We start from the raw sequence: 17,662 nt of genomic DNA, 5'->3' as shown, positions 1-17,662 counted from the left end.
AGCAGCCGAGGCGGTCGCCCGAGAGCGAGTCGGCGCCGCATTGAAGTACGATCGCCCCAGGCGCGTAGTGCTCCATGACCTTGGAGATGACCTAACGGCTCGTCGCGTCGTCACAACATCCAGGCCATGCGGACGTACATCGCGGAAGAGGCCGATGAAGCTCTCGTCGTCCATGCCGTCATGACACGGCACGTTGACTGCGTAGTTCTTGCCTTCGCCGTACCCAATGTCCTATACGTAAAAGCTTTGCCGCCTATTTTGCAGAGGTATGCCTCTACCTTGACGTTGCCCGTGCACGGGAAGAAGACGCCGCCATACTTGTGGAACGAGACCGTCATGACGCGGTTGGTCGTGTAGAAGGCCTCTTCGACGCCGTCGCCGTGGTGTACGTCGATATCAATGTACAGCACCCGCGCGTGCTCCCTAGTGGGTCGTAGGGTCACGTCAGCGATTGCTATATGGGCGACCCTTGCGTCATCATCATCCTACTTGAGGAGTTCGAGGATCCCGAGGTTGCAGTCATTGACAAAGCAAAAGCCGGACGCTTCCGAGCGCTTGGCGTGGTGCATGCCGCCGCCCCAGTTGATGGCAATGTCGGCGCTCTTGTCGTTGAGGCGCGCGGCGCCGCCGATCGAGCCTGTCGCAGCGATCTGGCAAAACTCGTACATGCCATCAAAGACGGGGCAGTCGCCGCCGTCGTTGAACGCAAACCGCTGCAGCTGGCGGTAGTGCTCGTGCATGTTGTCGGGCGTGACTGTGCGCAGAAACTGAATGTAGTCGTCCGAGTGGAAGCGCGTGAGGTCCTCGACCCCAACGAGCGCTGGCCGCTATACACCATGCCATAAGATCGGAGTGGAGGAGGACGATCTTGAGGCAGCGTACAAAGACGTGCATGTGCTTGGCGAGGCCGTAGTTGACAATCAGGTTGTGCGTGATGCGCACGCGGTGCGGCTACGATGCGTGAGCGGATCTCTGCGCACGAGTGTGCTCGAGTACCTTCCAGCAGTGCCCAGGCCCGTAGCTAAAGTTGCCGATCTCCGCTACGCCACCTGCATGAACACCACGAGCAAGATTAGCAAGGACGTACAGTCGTAGAAGTACGAGACGCGCTTCTTGGGCGTACCCAGCGCATCAGCATACGCCAGTGGCATGCTGGCTCGCAACTTGGTGAATGAGCTGGAAGCTTGACCGCGGGTGTATCGACTGTCGCAGTATAGGCCATATGTATTTGTTTTCAGAGGTTGAAACTTCCAGTGCCCAATTTGCCACGAGCAGCCCACACGTCGTCGACCATGCACGAGTCGCCTCCGGGGCAGTGGTCGTTGGCAGACAGAGGATGAGCATGGAGATGGAGGGTAGGAGGAAGGTCCCGCGATGGTCGCCCATACCAGTCGTCGGACCGAACCGCTCGCCGGTCCAGAGGTAGCTAACGAGCGCTGTCGTCGCCACGTGACGGTACTCGCGGCGCAGCGGACGAAGGGTAGGATGCCCAGACCTTCTTCTTCGAGCGAAGCGGCGTCCTTGCGCGATCACTCGCATGGATGACGTGGGCAGTTGCACGAGCAGCCATGTCCTATCTCTCCGATGTCGATGCTTGAAGCATCTAGCGTTGGGCTCATGTAATATTTTAGTTTATTCCTTGCGACTAGAGTCATTCTACTGCGTCTTCAGCCGTGAAGCACAGCGAGCGACGAGATCTCCGTTACGACTAGTCATTGTGGACGCTATTGAGCATTAGACTCCCAGAAGGGTTCAAGGAGCTACTCTGCGACGGCTGGAGTACAGCTACGAGACTTGGAGTCCGAGCGACTAGCAATAGGAGACTACGAATCGAGGGTCGTTAAGAGAGCCTTCCGATATCCCGGTGGTGGCTCGAGTCGGCTGGACGAACCGTTCGGTTGCAGCAAGGGGTTGCGTCGGTGGTGCTGATGCAGATGGCGCCAAGACGCAGGCCTACCATGGGTCGAGGTCCCCCTTATAAAATATGCACAAAATGAAAATAGCATACATACCACAGGTGATAAAAACACAAAAGTGAAAGGGGTAGGACCCCCACCCGGTCTCGCGAGCATCAATTGGCCAGCAACAATCAAATAAGATGGAAGATCAAGTGCTCGTCCTCGGCTCGAGCAAGGACGGCAACGTGTACGTCGTCGACCCGTCGTGCTCGTCGCAGCTCTTCCTCTTCAAGGGCTCCTCCTGCGCGCGCCATGGCCTCGCCGTCGTGCCCCGCACCGGCCATCTCATCACGATCCAGCCCGGCAAGCTCGCGCTGCACATGCACATGTGGGGCAAGGACGTCCCGACGCTCAAGTGCCACGTGACTGAGCCCATGGGCCCGCTCATCGCGACGCGCGACGGCAACTTCTGCATCGCCGGCGGCGCCTCCGGCAAGATCTACGTCTGGTGCGTCGCGACCGGCGCGCTCCTTCACGTCTGGGACGGCCACTACAAGGCGGTACGACCATCCATCTCATCATATTGTCGGAGTTCCGCATGACGCCTAGGTCTCGGCGCTCGCCTTGACGCCGGACGACGCGTTCCTTGTCTCGGGCGGCGAAGACGCCGTCGTGCACGTGTGGCGCCTCCTCGACATCCTCGACGCGTCCCACGAAGGCTCGACGCTCAACCAAGGGCTCTCGCCATTGCACACGTGGACCGACCACGTGCTCCCGATCACGCATGTGCACTGCGGCTTTGGCGGGCGCATCTTCACTGCGTCGCTCGACCGCACGGCCAAAGTGTGGGACATCGTGCACGGCCGGGCGCTCGTCTCGGTCACGTGCCCTTCGTACGTCAACGTGGTCGTGCCCGATGCGATGGAGCACCGCCTCTTCCTCGGCGCCGGCGACGGCCGCATCTACGTCGTCGATCTGCACGCGGCCGCGACAGCTGCGACCGCGGCCCACGCCCGCGTCGTGCTGGCGGCGGACGGCGCGCCGTTCTCGCAAGAGACGCTGAGCGCCGACGGCTTTGTCGGCCACGAACACCCGGTGACGACGCTCGTCGTAAGCCTCTGCGGGCGCTTTGTCATCTCGGGCGACGACGACGGCGTCGTGCGCGTTTGGGACTCGGTCTCGCGCCAAGCGCTGCGGACGATGAACTTCGTCAAGGGCTCGATCGCCGACATGGCGCTCCTGCCGCGCCCCGCCGGCCTCTTCCACCCGGTCGCCAAGACGTCCCACGAGCTCCCGATCGCGCCGTTCAAGAAGTACATCAATGCCTCGTAGATCGTCTCCGTGTACCCTAAATGCCACTACTCCTACGTATGTGTCGTCTAGAAGGGACTAGAAGGGATATAGGGTTGGGCTATATAAGGGGTATAAATGCTGCGGCTGGCATGCGTCTACTCGTCGTCGTCATCATCATAGTCGACGGCCAGCTCGTCCAGCTCGACGCCCCGACGCACGGGCTTGGGGTTGAGGAGGCTCTTGATCGAGAGCGACGAGCTGTCGTCCGAGGCGACCGACCGCGGCGTGTCGTTACCGCTCTGGCGCAGCGACTGCAGCAACGGCGCCATGATCGGGCCGTCTTCCTTGGCCACCGGCAGCGGGTCAAAGACCACGTTACTGTAGTCCGGCTGCTCGCGCACCACGTTGTGCGTCTCCGAGATCGACGGGCGCTTCGCCGCCGCCTCGCGCGCGATTTCGGCCAGCGACCGCGTGTCCCGCGCCTCGGCCTTGATCGTTGTCGTCGGCTTGGCCACGTCACTCGCACTGGAGCTCGGTCGGGCCGCCGCGCTCCGGGCGGGGCGGGACCGCGACCGCGATCGCTGAGACCGCGCCGAATTGGTGCGGGGCAGCACCCGCCCTTCTTCTTGGCGCAGCACTTCGACGCGGTCCCTTCGGCTCACGTCATCCCGCAGCGAGGGGCGGCGCTCGGGTGTGGCCGGGCGCGGCGAGTTGCGCAGGCTGCTCTCGCGCCGCTCGAGGTCGCGGGACCGGGACCGCTGCGGGCGAGGGACGTCGCGACGCGGCGACGGTGTCCGAGGCCGACTCGGTGGCGCGCGACCCGGCGACCGGCGGCCTTGCTGGATCATCGGCGACCCGAGACGCCGCTGCTCCCGGGAGCGCGATCGACGATCCGGATTGGGCATGGGCGACCGCGATCGCGACCGCATCGGAAGAGAGCGGGGCGGCGACGGCTGACGCACCGGAGACCGGCGCATCGGAGACCGCGGACGCACGTGCGGTTGCGGCGACCGACGCATGGGCGAGCGTGGACGGCCGGGCGACGGTGGGCGCATGGGCGATCGACGCATGGGCGAGCGTGGACGGCCGACCGACCGCCGCATGGGCGACCGGCGCATGGGCGAGCGCGGACGCATCGGCGACCGACGCGGCGGCGAGCGCTGGCGCACCGGAGACCGACGCATGGGCGAGCGCGGACGTACCGGGGACCGCATAGCGGGGCGCACGGGCGATCGTGACCGTCGAGCGGAACGCTCCGGCGACCGCGCCAACGTTCGCACCGACGGGCGCATCGGTGGTGGCGACCGACGCATCGGAGGCGGCGACCGACGCATGGGGCCATCTCGCGACCGCGACCGCGCAGCCGGGCGGCCACGCGGTGGACTGGCGCGACGCATGCGCTCTGGGGAAGCACGTCGGTCCCGCGACCGCGACCGCTCCTTGGCCAGCTCGCCCACCGTTGGCTTGCGCACGGGACTGCGGTCGCGCTCCGAGCCGGACCGGCGGTCGTCCTTGCCGCCAACTGGACCATACCGCGACATTTCGGGCTCGCCGTACCGACGCGACGACGGCTCGTTGGCGCGCGGCGGCGGGTCGAGTTTGCGCTCGCGGTCGTCGGATCTGTTCTTGCCATCGTCCGAGGTGCGGTCGCCTAGCGTCAAACGCTCAGAACAAGCTGCAAAGGGGCCGTGCTACCGATGCGCCCGTCGCCGCGGCGCTGGTCGGCCACGTTGTAAACAACGACGAGCTGCTTGTCGTCGATCTGGACGCCCTTCAAGACGAGGTGCTGCGTGATCGACTTGGACGCAAACCAAATGACGCCGGGCGACCGGACGGCCCAGTGACTGCTATTGCTGCCGTACTTGCGCGCAAAGTGCGAGACCGTGTGCGCCCACAGCGTACTGTGCTTCGTCCAGTCGGTCGGGAACGAGCTGCCGTAAATGTGAAAGTCAACAGTCGAGACGATCGGGCCGCGCGCGTAGGCGACCGGCAGCCAAAAAGTCTCGTCAAAGGCCTTCTCCGCCGAGAGCGCGATCGCTTTCGTCGCGAGCTCGGTGGTCCCAAACTTGACAAACGCGTGGCGTGCGCCGTTGGCCAAGTGCAGCACCACGTCGCGTGGCATCATGCCTGGGTCCACGTGGTTAAAGTACGTGGCAAACTGCGCAGGCGTCGCTTCGCTCGGGAAGTGGCGAATGTACAGATACGGCGTCGGCGGCACGGCAAGCTCTACTCTGTTGTCAGCCAAGAGACGCGAGATGGAGAATCGTACCTTTTCGCCTATCCTGGCGGCGCTTCTCTTCGAGACGGAACTTCTCGCGCCGTGCCTCACTCTCACGCTGCAGCACCTCTTCTGCCGTGAGCGGCGCATCGAGGCGGCCAGACTCGGCGCAAGGCGACGCGTCCGTCGTACGGGGCGGGGAGGGCGACGGCGACGGCGTTGGCGCGACGTCCTGCTTGGGCGTAGTAGGAGGAGAAGCGACTTTGGCCTTGATCGCGCTTGGTCTTCCGACGAGTTTGGTCAAGCCCGTGAGGTGGCGCACAATGACGCCGCTGGTTTCGGTCGAGAGCGTCGCGGAGGCAAAGTCGCGAATCTGCTCAAGGGCCGCCGGCGCCAAGGGCTCGGTTGCGTGCTTGACGATATTAGACAAGCTCACGATCGTGTGGATGCGCACGGATGTCGCGTGCTTGGTACCGGCCGCGCCCATGCCCACGAGCGTCTCGACGATGCGATCGGCCATGTCCGCGACCTCATTGAAGTTTGCAGCGAGGATCTGCGCCGCACGGCTCTTCACGGCGTCCGGCGCTCCTTCGGCTGGAGCGCTGAGCAGGTCAAGGATGTCGTTGATGGCGGTCTCCTGGCCGCTGCCACCGGCCTTGAGCGCGACCTCGCAGTCGTCGAGTACGTCCATCTCGACCGTCCAATGTCTTTGAGAATATGGCCTCACGTAAAATTCTATTTTAGCCAATCAACGCCCGGCGGATTGGAAGTTTCGACCAATCGCATACGTGTCTGCGCGACGAGCGTCCGGACAGCCGAGGACCACGGCGCTCCTTGCTGCGACCGCCATGCCAGCTCCTTGCTCAATAGCTCCTCTGGGATGAGCGAGTAGAAGCTAGAATTGTCCGGGCTAGTGCGTTTTGGCTCGTCTCGATGGCCCTTTAGGGATTGACCAGCGAAGCTACGAGTGCAGCCTACGATTCTGGGGGCTGTCCTCCACAGTGGCCAAGAGACTACAGTCGCTGTGCCCATCGCGAGATGCTGGGTGTAGCTGCACATGCAAGGACGAGGTAGACGAGCGCAAGCATCGCGAGCTATGAGCTCGTGTTAAACAATTGGTCGTCCGTTCTTGCGGCCCGTGAGCTTTTGCATGAGCTTGGACTTTTTCACCTTGGGCTGCCGGCCTGACTGCGCCGCCATGCGCCCGCGCCCATACGCGCGAGGGCCATCGTCCGAGATTTGCGACTAGACATACGCCATGAGATCGTGCGATCGACGTCGGGTCCGTACGTGTGGCCGCTTGTTGGACGCGTCGTTCGCTCGCCGGGCTTGGTTGCTTGAGCTAGACTGGCTACGCGACGACGGCGTACGAGGCCCATCTTCGTCGCTCGACTAGAATGCATAGCAGGCGTGAGACCCAGTGGATGCTACGACACGCTGCCACCTCGTCGTCGCCAAAGACAGAGCCGCCATTCTCCTTGGCGTCCAGGCGCACGGCTTCGTACTCCGCTAGGAGCTTCTCTGCGCTTCCTGCATCTTCGGCGTGGAAGAGCTGGAAGATGTCGGCGTACGAGAGCCGGCTCGACGCGGGCTTGGCGGTTGCGGTCTCGACCTCCATGACCGTGGTCGACTACCTTCTTTATGCATATCCTTCAACGTTCCATAATGTTGACGTTCACATAAAACCTCTGGTATTCGATAAGATCTCCGGCAATTGATAGTTGAACCAGCGGATCCACGGAAATAGTGTGCGTCTCGTTGACACGCATGCTGCTGTTTCAATACCTTGGAGCCGCGCCGAGCGCCAGGACCTCCACAGTCTCTGTGCACACTTGCAATCTAGTGCAGTTTCCAGTGCATCACGTACAGGGTCCATGGGCTGTCTGAACTGCAGGAAACTCGAGGCTACAATGGAGGTATCTTGCTTGGAGATCTCAGGGCTGTATGACAGTCGATACGTACAATGCTGTAGAAACAAGGGCCTCAGGCAAGGCTACGTCGCAGTCTTGGCATCACATAGAGGCAGTGACCAAGGACAACGTCAGGAGCTTGCAGGTCCATCGTTGCCGCAACGCTAAAAGTGCTTCGATGCACTGAAATAGTGTGCGAGCCTCCGAGATCCCATACATTTGGCGTTGGAGCAAAGCAGAGGCCGCGACGATGCCAGTGACCATGGCGGACGTGCATGGCACCGTGAAGAAGCGCGTGTCCTACTTCTACGACTGTAGCCGCCTCTTTGTACGGTGGCGCAATGTTCATGGCTCGCTACGTAGCCGAGATTGGCAACTACCACTACGGCCCCAACCACCCGATGAAGGTACGCGCCGGCAACGACACTGGCCGCTGACGTGGTATGGTTAGCCGCACCGCGTGCGCATGACGCACAACCTCGTGACCAACTACGGCTTGACCAAGCACATGCGCATCTTTGTATGCATTTGCTCGCATCGGTCCATGGCGCTCATGTCACAGCAATGGTGTAGCGGCCTCAACTCGTGGGCTGGGAAGACCTCACGCGCTTCCACTCGGACGACTACATTCACTTTCTGCGCACAGTCACGCCCGACAACATGCACAACTACCTGCGCCAGCTCCAGCGCTTCAACGTCGGCGAAGACTGCCCGGTCTTTGACGGCCTCTTTGAGTTTTGCCAGCTCTCGGCCAGCGGCTCGATCGGCGGCGCCGCGCGCCTCAACGACAAGAGCGCCGACATTGTCATCAACTGGGGCGGCGGCTTGCACCACGCCAAGCGCTCGGAAGCGTCCGGCTTTTGCTACGTGAACGACTGCGTCCTCGGCATCCTCGAACTGCTCAAGTACATAAACTCCAACTTTGCAGCAATGAGAACGTAGAGGCTGATCGTACTAGGGAGCACGCGCGGGTGCTGTACATTGACATCGACATCCACCACGGCGATGGCGTCGAAGAGGCCTTCTACACGACCAACCGCGTCATGACGGTCTCGTTCCACAAGTATGGCGAGTATTTCCCTGGCACCGGCGACATCAAGGTAGACATCGATCGCGTCTCATGCGCCAATGTCATCTTCATAGGACGTTGGGTACGGCGAAGGCAAGAACTACTCGGTCAACTTCCCATGCCGCGATGGCATGGACGACGAGAGCTTCACGTCCATCTTCCGTGCGGTACGCTCGCAGCGTCCTTCGCACCTCTCAACGCTTTGAGATTAGGTCATCTCCAAGGTCATGGAGCACTTTGCGCCAGGGGCCGTCGTGCTCCAGTGCGGCGCCGACTCGCTCTCGGGCGACCGTCTCGGCTGCTTCAACCTCAGCGTCAAGGGCCACGGCGATTGCGTTGCGTTTGTCAAGTCGTTCAACATCCCGATGCTCGTGCTGGGCGGCGGTGGCTACACGCTCCGGAACGTGCCGCGCTGCTGGTGCTACGAGACGTCCGTGGCGCTCGGCGTCGAGATCCCGGTAGCTTCGCAACTGAAGTCGGAAGTCTGACGACGAGACTCTAGGATGCGATGCCGTACAACGACTACTTTGAGTACTTTGGGCCCGAGTACCGCGTGCACATGCCTGTGAGCAACATGGAGAACCTCAACACGCCCAGCTACCTCCACGACATGAAGGTACGCGTCGGCCATTTGGGTGGATGCTGAATTGATGTAGGAGCGCTTGTTTGAGCAGCTGCGCCAGATCGAGCCCGTGCCGAGCGTGCCCTTCCACCACGTACGTCGACGACGCGTGTGTCACAGTCGCATAGCGCGTACTTGCGTAGGCGCCGCCCAAGGCCCCTCTCGACGTGCACGAGGCCTTCGAGAACCCGGACGCGCGCCCCGAGGCCGACGGGCCCCAGCACCCGGCCGAGTTTTTCAACAAGCTGTAAAACTCCCGTCGACAAAGTAGTCCCGCAATTGTTGATACCCCAAATGTGCATCGAGTGTTCACATACCTGTACGCCGCCCCAGATCGTATTCGATCTTAAGAGTAGGTCGTATCTCAACCGACTCGGTTGAGGTCAATGGACTAGCAGTAGCATCGAAGCCCATGATTCGACCTTCTAGAACCTGACGCAGAGCCACTCGTTTGGATACCCTATCAACTACACCGTCGCCGGAGATCGTGTGCCAAGCTTCCTCCGCGGTAGCTACCTCTGCACCGAGCAGGATCGACGTCCACCTCTGCACCGCGAATCCTGTATCGACACCGCGGTCTCGCGCTGCTTCCGTCGAGAAGCAGCATCGAGCGCGCTTGTCGGAGCGAATCTGGCCCGATCTTGACAAGTCCGTCGCCACCCATTGGCGCGCGCTGCGGTGGTGCCACGTCATGGCCGTCCGTTTTATTTGAGCATCCGAACGCGTGGGTGGCTCGAAATGGCTGACGCCAGTGCATCTCGCATCGCAAAATCGATATGTAATTAGTTAGTCATCTTCAATCAGTCGAGTATAGGACTCTGTGCACGAGGAGCGTCTGCGAACCAAAGCCCGGGACTGTCTCGCTCCTCCAGTCCCTACTTCGCTACAGCTTGGTTCGCCCTTTCTTATCGCGCGAAGCTTCGATAATTGCATGGTCCGCTGACGTCGGCGGTCGGCCATCTGCTTGCAGTCAACGACCGACCCTGGGCTCCAGATTCTACATCAAATAATAAAATAAAATGCCTCTCCCCAAATTATGATATATTCGTTGTATTTAAAAAACGAAAAATTATAATACTTCTGGTGTCTATTCCCCGCGTACCGCGCGGTTATAGAAATGCCACGTGCGAGTGTTTTTTTAGCACAGCACCCAGGTCCATCACCGTCGACGCTGCCTCAAATACAATACGCCGAGGAGCTTGCAATAATAAAAGGCGCGGGATGCATTTTTTAAATTATTCGTCGACCACTCCCGACGCACTCGTGCGACTTTTTTAAAATACGATTCAAAAATATAAAAAATATTCCAACGCTGTATTCTATTACGGCCTCGACACGATCACGGCTTGCATGCCGGATACGATACTTGTATCCGGACTGGCCACTTCGAGAAATTGCTTGAGTATTTGCGATTTTGCTCCAAAATTTGTCCATGTCTCCCAAGCTCCAGGTCGTCGCGGGCCATCAGCGCGTGGACGCGCCGCTCGCGTCGCCCGAGAAGCGCCGCAAGATGACGCCGCAGGACGTCGGCGACCACGAGCTCAAGTCGCCGGAAGAGCTCGCCGACGCGATGGCCTTTGTCCAGAAATCCTATGTGCTCGCCAAGCGCTGCATGGACCTGCAGCAGTATGGCTGCGCGTTCCGCATCCTCGCCAAGGTCGAAGCGACGACGCGCCTCATTGCGAAAGAGAGCCGCCGTGGCATTCTCTCGAAAGTCAACAACCAGCGCTACGAGTCGAACCAAGCTGAGAGCGACGACGAAGAGATGCTCGAGCGCGTGCGCAAGGTGTCGTTCTCGGACGACGTGTGCGTGGGCACCGCCGAGGACATTGACCGGTCGATCTCGCCGATCGCGCGCCCGAGCGTCGAAGAGATGCTCTTTGTCCGCGCCTGCCGTGACATCCCGACCGAAAACTACACGCTCTACAACTGGGCCACCGAGAATGCATAGACTTGCATGCTGCGCGCGCGCCCGCATTGGTACGGGCGCGCGCGCCTATTTAAATATTTAAAAAAGCGACGCCGCAAGAATTCCTTGGCTTGTGCTGCAGGGGTCGTGCCCCGAGCGAGCGGTACTCGAAGCCGCGCCACATGGCGACCGTGGGTGGTCGTTGAGGTTGAAGTGCGTCGTCAGATTCGGGATCAGAGAGCGTTCGGGAGCGGTCGGCGGCCACGCGGCGGGGCGACGGTCCGGCCCGATCCTCTTCCGCGCCGACGGCCATGTGCTTGAAGCTGGCAGGGCACCAAAAACACCCAAATTTGAGCCAATTTGGAGAGCTGCCGACCGTTTGTTTGCCGGCGCGACCCGACGGCGTACCCACTTGAGCCTTGTCGGGGACCGCATGGCGCCGGTGACTATCACGCAACACGAAAACGACGATTGCGATGGCCAAGTTGCGTGCGTGTAGACACCGGAAACGGCCGTGCTGTTTTCGGCGCGTAACGCGCAAAAGGCATGGGCGCCTGTGCATCGAGGTCGACGAACGTGACGCAGTTCACCGAGCCGCCTGGCAGCCCCGTCAAGACGACGGCAGTCGCCGCGCAGGTAGAGCGTATCGACCATGCTGCATGGCTCAGGCTGGTGTAGGCGGCGCCGTCGCCGGCCATCGGCCTTCCCAATGCAATCGCGTCGGCGCCGGTACGCTCGCCGCCTTGGCCACGATCATCCACGCGCCTTGTAGGAGCCGGCGCCGACCAACAGCGACGAGTCGCCCGCGGCCATCCTCTTGCGCCACGGTACCATGCATTTCATTGATTAGGATGCCTAGGCTTATGGCGACTGCAGTGAAAAAGGGCGCGTTGGACGAGGTGACAGACATCTTGGCCGCCAACCCCGAGCTGCTCAACGTGCGTGGCATGTGGGAGAGCACGCCGCTCGTGTATGCGTGCCAGTACGCGCAGACGGACGTCGCCGCCTACTTGCTTTCGCAAGGCGCCGACTCGCTCCTCGTCAACGAGAAGAACGTCTCGGCGCTCCTTCTCGCCTGTCTCGAGGGCCTCGCCACGATCGTCGCGCTGCTTTTGCAGCCGCCGTCGCCGCCGCAGTTGCACTTGGTCAACGCCGTCGGCGTCGTCTACAACGCACAAGCAGATTTGAACCAGTCGCTCTCGCCGTTCCTTGCAGCGTGCGCCAACGGCCACCTCGAGTGCGTTGGGCTTCTCCTTCAAGCGGCGCTTGCAGCAGCCGACTTTTCCATGGACGCGCTTCTCAATACGTCGCCGGCGCCGGGCAAGACGCCGCCGCCGCTCTTTGCAGCAGCCATGTACGGCCACACGCACGTGCTCGTGATGCTGCTCGGCGCCGGCGCCGCCAAAGATCGCGTCGACGCCGGTACGTTGGATGAAAATTTGGATTTTAGTCGAGACGTTGATGCTGTAGACGGCAACACGGTGCTACTCACGGCGCTCAAACACGGCCACGACACGGCCGGCGTGGCGCTCGTGAAAGCGACGCCGTCGCCCGGTGAGGTCGTGAACGCGCTCGGGATGACAGCGCTGCACATGGCCGCCGACAAGGGCTGCATCGAGAGCTGCAAGGCGCTGCTGGCGCTCCCCGGCGTCGTCATTGACATTGCCAATGCGGCCGACGAGACGCCACTGTACTTGGCGGCCAAGCGGCGCGACGGGCGCATGCTCGAGGTCTTCATCAACGCCGGGTACGTCTCCGGACCATACTGCGATGTCCTTTGTCATAGTCTCTTGCGCAGCGCCGACATTGATCGTGTGGTTGCGACGACCAACAAGTGCGTGCGCGATATTCTCACCAAGGACAAGCGCTTGAATTTGGTCAAGATCGCCGATAACCTCCGCGGGGTGTCCATGCGAAGCAGCGACGGCAGTGTCATCGGCGACTTTACGCTGCCCGTTAGCAACGACATAACAGCGTCACCTCCGGCGAGCGACGCTCCGCAGACAGCAACGCCCCTTGTTGGGCGCAAGACGCGCATTACGTTCTCCAAGCAGCTGGGGGCACCCGGCATGCCGCTGCTCAACCTCGAAGCCTCAAGCGCGCCAGAGCCAACAAGCCCAGCTCCGATCGGCAACACCCGCCGGACGCGCGCAACGTTTTCCAAGCCGGCGGGCGTGCCGTTGGTCGTGGTTGAAGCTCCGATCGACGATACGTCGTCGGATGCGCGGCTTGGCTCGAACGTTCGGCGGTCGCGCCCGACATTCTCCAAGCCCGCCGGTGCGATCGGGACGCCGCTCGTGTCGCTGGACCAGAATGAAGGGAGCAGTCCGCCGTCAAGTCCGCGGAAAACGCGCAGCACGTTCTCCAAACCGGTTGGGTCCCCGCTCGTGGTAGACGCTGAGGCAGATGTGATCGAGCCGCGCAAGACGCGCACAACGTTCTCGAAAGCCATGGGTGCTCCTTTGGTAGTAGAGAGCACGCTCGTGCTGGACGAGAGAGCGCTGTTGGACACGAGCAGCCACCGCCTCATGCGCATCCAGAGTGCGATCGACGACGACATTCTGGATCGCGTCGACGCCATCACTGCGACGCAACCATCGGCGGCGCCCATTCACGATCACGTGGACGAGGACGATGACGACGGCGACGGGTCGGGCGCCGAGGATCCCGATGTCGTTGCAGCAGAACCGACGAGTGCGGTTGTCGTAACCGAGCCGACGGTGGTCGCTGTCGAACCGGACCTGATGCTGGCGGCAGTCGAGGTGCTTGCTAGCGATACCCTCGATGCGGTGCCCTCCTCGTCGTCAGAGGCCGACGAGCGCGAGGCGCTTGCCGTCGTAGTGTCGCGTGTGACGACTGACACGGTCGCAGCCATTTTACACGCCGCTTCGACGTTGCGAGACTCGTCGGCCGCTTCCATCGACCAGTCCGCTCCGCCTGTCGAGAGCAACGAAGCCGCGCTTGTCGCCAAAGTCACAGAGCTCCTAGCGGCCGAGCCCGTGCGGGAACCGCTGGCCGCGCGATCGCCGAGCGGCCTCACAAGCGTTCATTTCGTAAGTCGCGCGGGGACGGTCCAGCTGGCGCCGACGCGGACGATTTCGCTCGAGCGACTCGAGAGGAGGAAGGACAGTGACAGCGACGCGCCTTCGGTTCCACCCAAGCGCACCGTGTCGTTGGCGCCGCTCCTGCGCCATTCCAACTCGTAATGCTAGCGTTTATACAAATCATTTGGTTCACAGGGTACTTAGAACGGGCGGAGGTTGTTGGTGCCACGGAGCTGGTTCTTGAGCGCCGACGGGTTCGCCCACGACGAGTGGAGGTAGTCGTCTTCGTCTTCGTCCGCGAGCTTCTTGAGCTCCTCTTGCTTCTTGAAGTAGTGCGCCATCATGGCCTTGCGCTCGTCCTCGGACACGGCCGGCTCGCGCTGCGGCGCACCGCCGCTCTTGCGGGCGAGGCGCGCAATGACCTTGGTCTTCTCGTTCTTTCCGACGCGGTCGCCGACCGTATCGTCGCGGAAGAACTGCTTGCCCGCCCACCAGAGCTCGGCGGTGGCCGGGTCCATGAGGTCCTGGCTCGCCTGCAGGCCCGCGAGTGCCTCCTCGTCGTTGCCGTCCAAGAGCATTTGGACAATGTCGTACTCGGGAAGGCCCATTGGAAAGCCCATCATGACGATCCCGCGAAAGTTGTCGAGCTTCTCCTGGAGCGCTGGCAGCAGCACTGGCTCGCGCATGTTGCTCTTGAGGTACGCCTTGACGTCCTCGACCATGCGCCCGAGCGTCTCGCGCAGGCTCGGGCACACGCCATTGCCCGTGCGCTGGCCGAGCGGGTCCTCTTCGTAGAACTCTTCCTTGCGCACTTGGTCGGTTGCATACGAGTCGATGCCTTGGTTCTGCGGGTGCTTGGCCACGCCGTGCGTGAAGAGCCCGGGCACGTACGCGTTGAGGCTCGCGAGCCGGATGCGCGCGTTGTGCACGTGGACGAGGTCGCGCACGAGATGGTCGTTGGGCGTCGCGCACGTCGCCTCGTAGAGGAAGCCGTCTTGCTCGCCGAGCTTGATCTGGACCACGACCATTTTGAAATGGGCAAAGTCGAGAATCTTCAAGCCAAGGGTCGCTTTTAAAGAACACCATTTTTATAAAAAGAACGAAAAAATAGAAAAAGAACACATTAAAAGAACGTCCGAGATCCACCAGAACGACAACGATCTGGACACCATCCCAGATCTAGAAAGCAGAGTTCCACCTGAAAGGTCTTCGCCTAATGAATGGGACAAAGTCCGACGAGGAAGCTCGTCGGCGTGGTGTCGATATGACGTCCCACCGTCACGTTGACGGTGGACGGGTCGTTCCCGCCATTTTTTGGTCTGAGTATCTAACCAAAACCAGGGCGGTGCAAGCCACTGACTTCATATTGTGTCAGTCGCTACCTAGAGCGAATCGTGCTCCGCATCGGCGCTGCTGCGTTCACGCTCGCGCGGGTCCAGGACGGGAAAGGACTGCGTGCGGATCGGCGACTCGGGTGCACGACCAAGTTGCTCGAGCGCTGTTGTGAGCTGCCGCGCGAGCGCCTCGTTTTGCTCGCGGAGTGCCTGGTTGTGCTCGGTGAGCTTCGTCTCGAGCGACGCAAATCGAGCTTGCAACTCGAACCGCAAATCGCGGATTCGGCCCCTTGAGGCGTCCTTCTCCTTCTCCTCGGCTGTTTGGTGGCGCTGGTCCTCGGTTTTGAGAGCTGCGCTATTTTGCGTCTCGCAGATCTTGTTGAGCATGTCATCTACCAGCTTGTGCACCGTCGTCGTCGCAACGAGACCCAACAAGCAGAGACATTCGGTGCGGGTGCTCGTCGCCGTCGCAGTCTCCGCGTCCCACACCTTGCCGAGCGTTGCAGAGAGCGTCCTAATTGTATTGCGAATGCCTGTCTTGAGCGCTTCGAGCTTGGCAGGCGCGTCGTCTCCGCGGTGCTTGTGCGCCTTGGCAAACAGACTCGTGAGCGCCTCTTCGGCGGCCGCGATCGCGTCCAACTCGGGTTGAAACCCGCGGAGAATCTCGGGATCCGTGCTGAAATGCTCGACTCGGCGCAGCTTTTTCGTGGCGTCGCCAATGTGCTCGGCGATGGTAGCTTGAAGCGACGCCAGCGTCGTCTTACACTGCTGCTTGCGCGTGTTGTCATGTCGAATCGACGCTTCGTGCTCGGGTCGCATCGAGATGTCGAGGTTCGAGACGACCTCCGAGAAGATTGGGTTGAGCACCCGCGCGTGGGTCTTGCTGTCGGTCAGATGCAACAGCGCTTGCGTCCCGTCGGCGTCGAGGCGCATCGACTGCTCCAAGCGCAGGATGCACTGGGCGTAGCTCGTGAGCGCCTCGGTTTTGGCCTTCTCGAGACCGCCGTCGACCGTCTGGTTCATCATAGCGAGCAGGACGTTGAGCAGCAGAATGCACACCACGGCCGAGTGCAGCATCATCAGCAGTAGCGTGCAATTCGAGAGGAACCCGTCAGTCGCGTCAAAAGCATCGAGGGCGTCCAGAGGCAGTTGGCCAAACGCAACAAAGTACGTGGTCACGAAGGACGACCCCAGAGTGCTGAACGCATCGACGTCCTGGTCGCGGAAGAGCTGGTAGAACGTGATCGTGAGACCCATTTGGACGACGCTGAAGAAGATGAAGAAGTTTCGGACGTCGTCGAGCAGCTTGGACATCATCGGGAGGAGGTAGCCGGCGGCCGGCACGACTTCGAGAAACTGAAGCGAGAGCATCCAGAGACCGATCGTGATGGCGCCGCCGACGCCCGTCTGCACGGCCGACGATGCTGGAAGAAGGCCAACCTTCATGGGCACAAAGACCAGCAAGACGGCGAGGTTGGTGACCAGCTGTGCCTGGTTGACGCGCGACGACCAGTAGACTTTGATGCCCGACGAGACCATTTCTTCGAGCTCTGTGACGACAAAGTAGAGCGACGTGCACCAGAGAACGAGGTGGTTGCATCTGGGATAGGCAGCAGCGACACCCGACAAGAGGAGCCCAGCCATGACGGGCACCGCTATCGATAGCGACAGCCCCATCCACGCTCGGACCAAGAGCCCTCTGGCGCGAGCCTTGTGCTTGGGGAGGTGCGGGATCGGAGCCGAGACGTCCAGAGAGAGCTGACCGTCGTAGCAGTAGCGCGCGAGACGGTAGAGAGACGCCGGACGCAGCAGCTGCAAGACGCAATAGCCAACGGCCGCGCTGACAAACGTCAAGGTGCCGACGACCATCGGAATCCCGTTGGTCGCCACACTCGCCTCGTCCACGAGCAGCGACGACGTGGTCATCGTGACGAGGAGCAAGACGTTCATGAGCAGCTGCTCAAAGTATTTGCGCTGGCCAAAGAGCTCCCACTTGATCTGGAGAATACGCAGCATTACGACATGCTCGAGACACTCGGTCTTGGCGTCGAGGAGCAGCGCTGGGTCGGGGGACTGCAAATTCAAAATTGCATGCAACGCACTCGTGTCGGCGGTCACACCATACACGTGCTCCAGCTAGTCGGTTAGTTGATAGTTAGTCGCTACGAATGAGTATAGTCAAAAGAGCTGTGTACCTGACTGAACCGCATGTCGCGACGGTCGAGCGTGACGCAGTCGTTGAGGAACAATCGGCCAAGCGCTGGCGAGCACGCAATCGCCTTGCGAAAAGCTTGCTTGGTGAACGCTTCGTCCGTGTCCTTGAGCGCGAGATGCGCTGCAAAAGCCGCTCGAAACTCGGGCGATC

The 17,662-nt window shown here is 61.4% G+C and overlaps 9 protein-coding genes across 10 annotated transcripts in view; 4 read left to right on the top strand and 5 right to left on the bottom strand.

The window, feature by feature from the left end:
• Positions 1 to 110: 110 nt before the first annotated feature.
• On the bottom strand, positions 111 to 1,151 carry SDRG_15358 (histone deacetylase 1/2; the record flags this gene model as incomplete). The annotated part of the gene is made up of 6 exons (XM_008621528.1): positions 111 to 197; positions 279 to 423; positions 490 to 827; positions 883 to 951; positions 997 to 1,040; positions 1,088 to 1,151. 6 exons carry the CDS (start codon positions 1,149 to 1,151, stop codon positions 111 to 113), a joined length of 747 nt encoding a protein of 248 aa, XP_008619750.1.
• Positions 1,152 to 2,098: 947 nt separating this feature from the next.
• On the top strand, positions 2,099 to 3,230 carry SDRG_15357 (hypothetical protein; the record flags this gene model as incomplete). Its single annotated transcript, XM_008621527.1, has 2 exons — positions 2,099 to 2,458; positions 2,508 to 3,230. The coding sequence occupies 2 exons, from the start codon at positions 2,099 to 2,101 to the stop codon at positions 3,228 to 3,230; spliced, it is 1,083 nt and encodes a 360-aa protein (XP_008619749.1).
• A 116-nt stretch (positions 3,231 to 3,346) lies between these two features.
• SDRG_15356 (hypothetical protein) lies at positions 3,347 to 6,131 on the bottom strand (the record flags this gene model as incomplete). Its single annotated transcript, XM_008621526.1, has 3 exons — positions 5,461 to 6,131; positions 4,887 to 5,417; positions 3,347 to 4,842 (listed from the first exon to the last, which is right to left on the bottom strand). Exons 1-3 carry the CDS (start codon positions 6,098 to 6,100, stop codon positions 3,347 to 3,349), a joined length of 2,667 nt encoding a protein of 888 aa, XP_008619748.1. The 5' UTR covers positions 6,101 to 6,131.
• A 249-nt stretch (positions 6,132 to 6,380) lies between these two features.
• Positions 6,381 to 7,052, bottom strand: SDRG_15355 (hypothetical protein). The gene is made up of 3 exons (XM_008621525.1): positions 6,854 to 7,052; positions 6,700 to 6,801; positions 6,381 to 6,654 (listed from the first exon to the last, which is right to left on the bottom strand). The coding sequence occupies exons 1-3, from the start codon at positions 7,025 to 7,027 to the stop codon at positions 6,517 to 6,519; spliced, it is 414 nt and encodes a 137-aa protein (XP_008619747.1). The 5' UTR covers positions 7,028 to 7,052; the 3' UTR covers positions 6,381 to 6,516.
• Positions 7,053 to 7,551: 499 nt separating this feature from the next.
• SDRG_15354 (histone deacetylase 1) lies at positions 7,552 to 9,332 on the top strand. Its single transcript, XM_008621524.1, has 10 exons — positions 7,552 to 7,633; positions 7,683 to 7,726; positions 7,771 to 7,839; positions 7,893 to 8,224; positions 8,278 to 8,419; positions 8,463 to 8,555; positions 8,601 to 8,846; positions 8,891 to 9,004; positions 9,045 to 9,104; positions 9,154 to 9,332. The coding sequence occupies exons 1-10, from the start codon at positions 7,570 to 7,572 to the stop codon at positions 9,259 to 9,261; spliced, it is 1,272 nt and encodes a 423-aa protein (XP_008619746.1). The 5' UTR covers positions 7,552 to 7,569; the 3' UTR covers positions 9,262 to 9,332.
• Positions 9,333 to 10,422: 1,090 nt separating this feature from the next.
• SDRG_15353 (hypothetical protein) lies at positions 10,423 to 11,098 on the top strand. The gene has a single exon (XM_008621523.1). The coding sequence runs from the start codon at positions 10,443 to 10,445 to the stop codon at positions 10,959 to 10,961; it is 519 nt and encodes a 172-aa protein (XP_008619745.1). The 5' UTR covers positions 10,423 to 10,442; the 3' UTR covers positions 10,962 to 11,098.
• A 37-nt stretch (positions 11,099 to 11,135) lies between these two features.
• SDRG_15352 lies at positions 11,136 to 14,162 on the top strand. Of its 2 annotated transcripts, XM_008621521.1 has the most exons (6): positions 11,136 to 11,555; positions 11,598 to 11,648; positions 11,692 to 11,746; positions 11,796 to 12,341; positions 12,390 to 12,666; positions 12,718 to 14,162. In XM_008621521.1, the coding sequence occupies exons 1-6, from the start codon at positions 11,466 to 11,468 to the stop codon at positions 14,123 to 14,125; spliced, it is 2,427 nt and encodes an 808-aa protein (XP_008619743.1). In that variant the 5' UTR covers positions 11,136 to 11,465; the 3' UTR covers positions 14,126 to 14,162. The 2 variants fall into 2 exon arrangements, with proteins under 2 accessions (XP_008619743.1, XP_008619744.1); XM_008621522.1 differs by lacking the exons at positions 11,136 to 11,555; positions 11,598 to 11,648 and having other exon boundaries at positions 11,656 to 11,746.
• Positions 14,129 to 15,010, bottom strand: SDRG_15351 (hypothetical protein). The gene has a single exon (XM_008621520.1). The coding sequence runs from the start codon at positions 14,989 to 14,991 to the stop codon at positions 14,164 to 14,166; it is 828 nt and encodes a 275-aa protein (XP_008619742.1). The 5' UTR covers positions 14,992 to 15,010; the 3' UTR covers positions 14,129 to 14,163.
• A 263-nt stretch (positions 15,011 to 15,273) lies between these two features.
• Positions 15,274 to 17,662, bottom strand: part of SDRG_15350 (hypothetical protein) — a 5,636-nt gene continuing 3,247 nt past the window's right edge. The window contains exons 15-17 of the mRNA XM_008621519.1: positions 17,493 to 17,632; positions 15,346 to 17,433; positions 15,274 to 15,290 (exon numbers count right to left, since the gene is read on the bottom strand). Of these exons, the coding sequence (XP_008619741.1) occupies positions 15,346 to 17,433; positions 17,493 to 17,632 (2,228 nt within the window). The 3' untranslated portion in view covers positions 15,274 to 15,290. The remainder of the gene's footprint in view (positions 15,291 to 15,345; positions 17,434 to 17,492; positions 17,633 to 17,662) is intronic.

This window comes from Saprolegnia diclina (genome assembly GCF_000281045.1).
Source record: "Saprolegnia diclina VS20 unplaced genomic scaffold supercont1.89, whole genome shotgun sequence".
In the NCBI taxonomy this organism is placed as follows: Eukaryota; Oomycota; class Saprolegniomycetes; order Saprolegniales; family Saprolegniaceae; genus Saprolegnia; species Saprolegnia diclina.
The sequence above is the reverse complement of the archived record's forward strand: the minus strand, read 5'-3'. Positions and strand labels throughout refer to the sequence as shown.

Coding starts and splice junctions, on each gene's coding strand:
- SDRG_15355 (XM_008621525.1), bottom strand. CDS start 7,027: ATGGAGGTCGAGACCGCAACCGCCAAGCCCGCGTCGAGCCGGCTCTCG. Junction 6,802..6,853: donor CTGTCTTTGGCGACGACGAG/GTGGCAGCGTGT, acceptor TATGCATTCTAG/TCGAGCGACGAAGATGGGCC. Junction 6,655..6,699: donor CGTCCAACAAGCGGCCACAC/GTACGGACCCGA, acceptor GCGTATGTCTAG/TCGCAAATCTCGGACGATGG.
- SDRG_15354 (XM_008621524.1), top strand. CDS start 7,570: ATGCCAGTGACCATGGCGGACGTGCATGGCACCGTGAAGAAGCGCGTG. Junction 7,840..7,892: donor CCAAGCACATGCGCATCTTT/GTATGCATTTGC, acceptor GCAATGGTGTAG/CGGCCTCAACTCGTGGGCTG. Junction 9,005..9,044: donor GCTACCTCCACGACATGAAG/GTACGCGTCGGC, acceptor GAATTGATGTAG/GAGCGCTTGTTTGAGCAGCT.
- SDRG_15353 (XM_008621523.1), top strand. CDS start 10,443: ATGTCTCCCAAGCTCCAGGTCGTCGCGGGCCATCAGCGCGTGGACGCG.
- SDRG_15352 (XM_008621521.1), top strand. CDS start 11,466: ATGGGCGCCTGTGCATCGAGGTCGACGAACGTGACGCAGTTCACCGAG. Junction 11,556..11,597: donor CGACGGCAGTCGCCGCGCAG/GTAGAGCGTATC, acceptor AGGCTGGTGTAG/GCGGCGCCGTCGCCGGCCAT. Junction 12,342..12,389: donor CAAAGATCGCGTCGACGCCG/GTACGTTGGATG, acceptor TTGATGCTGTAG/ACGGCAACACGGTGCTACTC.
- SDRG_15351 (XM_008621520.1), bottom strand. CDS start 14,991: ATGGTCGTGGTCCAGATCAAGCTCGGCGAGCAAGACGGCTTCCTCTAC.